Source organism: Palaemon carinicauda, chromosome 13 (assembly GCF_036898095.1).
Source record: "Palaemon carinicauda isolate YSFRI2023 chromosome 13, ASM3689809v2, whole genome shotgun sequence".
Lineage (NCBI taxonomy): Eukaryota > Metazoa > Arthropoda > Malacostraca > Decapoda > Palaemonidae > Palaemon > Palaemon carinicauda.
In genome coordinates, this window is record NC_090737.1 from 14,249,544 (window position 1) to 14,253,235 (window position 3,692).

Consider the following 3,692-nt stretch of genomic DNA (forward strand, 5'->3'; position numbering starts at 1 on the left):
ATAGCTCAAGCTAGATATATTGTGTACACTGGCTTTGAAAGTACCTGTATCGTTTAAACAATTTAGGCCACTTTTTATATTATAAAAGTGATGGCAGTATTCAGCAAGGTGTCTACTAATACTGGTTCCATATATGTTTTGTAAAAATACTGTCGATAATAAACTTTTGTGGGTCGACTGGGGGACCAGTATTGACAGACGAATTGGTTTTCTTAATATGTACCTGTCGGAGCTTACTGCAGAAACACGCGACCAGGAAACCTGTTTTCTTTGTGTTTACAGCCAATCAAAAGAAACATTCTCCTCCACTTTCTCAAACTTGAAAGAGGGGGACAATTGAACGACGAAACAGTTGAGGATGAAAAGCAATATTTGTGTCAATATTAGAAACGTATTTTAGTGGTGCAACGCTGGGCTCGTGTTTCCAGGCATATGTGGTGCACTCTGTATTTGAGTGGTGCAGCGCTGGGCTCGTATTCCCAGGCATATGTGGTGCACTATCTGTATTTGAGTGGTGCAGCGCGGGGCTCGTGTTCCCAGGCATATGCGGCGCACTATCTGTATTTGAGTGGTGCAGCGCGGGGCTCGTGTTCCCAGGCATATGCGGCGCACTATCTGTATTTGAGTGGTGCAGCGCGGGGCTCATGTTCCAAGGCATATGCGGTGCACTATCTGTATTTGAGTGGTACAGCACTAGGCTCATGTTCCAAGGCATATGTAGTGCACTATCTGTATTTGATTGGTGCAGCACTAGGCTCATGTTCCCAGGCATATGTGGTGCACTATCTGTATTTGAGTGGTGCAGTACTAGGCTCATGTTCCCAGGCATATGTGGTGCACTATCTGTATTTGAGTGGTGCAGTACTAGGCTCATGTTCCGAGACATATGTGGTGCGCTATCTGTATTGGAGTGGTGCAGCGCTGAGCTCGTGTTCCCAGGTATATGTAGAGTACTATCTGTATTTGAGTGGTGCATTGCTGATCTCGTGTTCCCAGGTATATGTGGTGCACTATATGTATTTGAGTTGTGCAGCGCTGGGCTCGTGTTCCCAGGCATATGTGGTGCACTATCTGTATTTGAGTTGTGCAGCGCTGGGCTCATGTTTCCAGGCATATGTGGTGCTCTATCTGTATTTGAGTGGTGCAGCACTAGGCTCATGTTCCCAGGCATATGTGGTACACTATCTGTATTTAAGTGGTGCAGTGCGGGGCTCATGTTCCCAGGCATATGTGGTGCACTATCTGTATTTGAGTGGTGCAGTGCGGGGCTCATGTTCCCAGGCATATGTGGTGCACTATCTGTATTTGAGTGGTGCAGTGCGGGGCTCATGTTCCCAGGCATATGTGGTACACTATCTGTATTTGAGTGGTGCAGCACTAGGCTCATGTTCCCAGGCATATGTGGTACACTATCTGTATTTGAGTGGTGCAGCGCTGGGTTCTTGTTCCCAGGCATATGTGGTGCACTATCTGTATTTGAGTGGTGCAGTGCGGGGCTCATGTTCCCAGGCATATGTGGTGCACTATCTGTATTTGAGTGGTGCAGCGCTGGGTTCTTGTTCCAAGGCATATGTGGTGCACTATCTGTATTTGAGTGGTGCAGCGCTGGGCTCATGTTTCCAGGCATATGTGGTGCACTATCTGTATTTGAGTGGTGCAGTGCGGGGCTCATGTTCCCAGGCATATGTAGTGCACTATCTGTATTTGAGTGGTGCAGCGCTGGGCTCGTGTTCCTAGGCATATGTGGTGCACTATCTGTATTTGAGTGGTGCAGTGCGGGGCTCATGTTCCCAGGCATATGTGGTGCACTATCTGTATTTGAGTGGTGCAGCGCTGGGTTCTTGTTCCAAGGCATATGTGGTGCGCTATCTGTATTTGAGTGGTGCAGCGCTGGGCTCATGTTTCCAGGCATATATAGTGAACTATCTGTATTTGAGTGGTGCAGCGCTGGGCTCATGTTTCCAGGCATATGTGGTGCACTATCTGTATTTGAGTGGGGCAGTGCGGGGCTCATGTTTCCAGGCATATGTAGTGCACTATCTGTATTTGAGTGGTGCAGCGCTGGGCTCGTGTTCCCAGGCATATGTGGTGCACTATCTGTATTTGAGTGGTGCAGCGCTGGGCTAATGTTCCCAGGCATATGTGGTGCACTATCTGTATTTGAGTGGTGCAACACTGGGTTCTTGTTCCAAGGCATATGTGGTGCACTATCTGTATTTGAGTGGTGCAGCGCTGGGCTCATGTTTCCAGGCATATGTAGTGCACTATCTGTATTTGAGTGGTGCAGCGCTGGGTTCTTGTTCCAAGGCATATGTGGTGCTCTATCTGTATTTGAGTAGTGCAGCGCTGAGCTCATGTTCCCAGGTATATGTGGTGCACTATCTGTATTTGAGTGGTGCAGCGCTGGGCTCATGTTTCCAGGCCTATGTGGTGCACTATCTGTATTTGAGTGGTGCAGCGCTGAGCTCATGTTCCCAGGTATATGTAGTGCACTATCTGTACTTGAGTTGTGCAGCGCTGGGCTCATGTTCCCAGGTATATGTGGTGCACTATCTGTATTTGAGTGGTGCAGCGCTGGGTTCTTGTTCCAAGGCATATGTGGTGCGCTATCTGTATTTGAGTGGTGCAGCGCTGGGCTCATGTTCCCAGGCATATGTGTTGCACTATCTGTATTTGAGTGGTGCAGCGCTGAGCTCATGTTCCCAGGTATATGTAGTGCACTATCTGTATTTGAGTTGTGCAGCGCTGGGCTCATGTTCCCAGGCATATGTGGTGCACTATCTGTATTTGAGTGGTGCAGCACTAGGCTCATGTTCCCAGGCATATGTGGTACACTATCTGTATGTGAGTGGTGCAGTGCGGGGCTCATGTTCCCAGGCATATATGGTGCACTATCTGTATTTGAGTGGTGCAGCGCTGGGCTCATGTTTCCAGGCATATGTGGTGCACTATCTGTATTTGAGTGGTTTAGCGCTGGGCTCATGTGCCCAGGCCTATGTGGTGCACTATTTGTATTTGAGTGGTGCAGGGCTGGGTTCATGTGCCCAGGCCTGTGTGGTGCACTATCTGTATATGAGTAGTGCAGTGCTTAGCTCATGTTCCTCGGCATATGTGGTGCACTGTCTGTATTTGAGTGGTACAGTGCTCAGCTCATGTTCCCAGGCATATGTGGTGCACTGTCTGTATTTGAATGGTGCAGCGCTGGGCTCATGTTCCCAGGCATATGTGGTGCACTATTTGTATTTGAGTGATGAAGCATTCAGCTCATGTTCCCTGGGCATATGTGGTGCACTATCTGTATTTGAATGGTACAGTGCTTTGCTCATGTTCCCAGGCAATTGTGGTGCACTATCTGTATTTGAGTGGTGCAGTGCTTAGCTCATGTACCCAGCCATATGTGGTGCAATGTCTGTATTTGAATGGTGCAGCACTGGGCTCATGTTCCCAGGCATATTTGGTGCACTATTTGTATATGAGTGGTGAAGCGCTCAGCTCATGTTCACTGGGCTTTTGTGGTGCACTATCTGTATTTGAATGGTACAGTTCTTAGCTCATGTTCCTAGGCAAATGTAGTGCACTGTCTGTATTTGAGTGGTGCCGCGCTGTCCTCGTATTTCCGGGTATATGTGGTGCCCTGTCTGTATTTGAGTGGTGCAGTGCTTAGTTCATGTTCCCAGGCATATGTGGTGCAC

General features: G+C 48.5%; 1 protein-coding gene across 1 annotated transcript; it reads right to left on the reverse strand.

Annotated features, from left to right (window-relative positions):
* Positions 1-313: 313 nt before the first annotated feature.
* LOC137651441 (sericin 1-like) lies at positions 314-3,040 on the reverse strand. The gene has a single exon (XM_068384666.1). The coding sequence runs from the start codon at positions 3,038-3,040 to the stop codon at positions 314-316; it is 2,727 nt and encodes a 908-aa protein (XP_068240767.1).
* Positions 3,041-3,692: the final 652 nt, after the last annotated feature.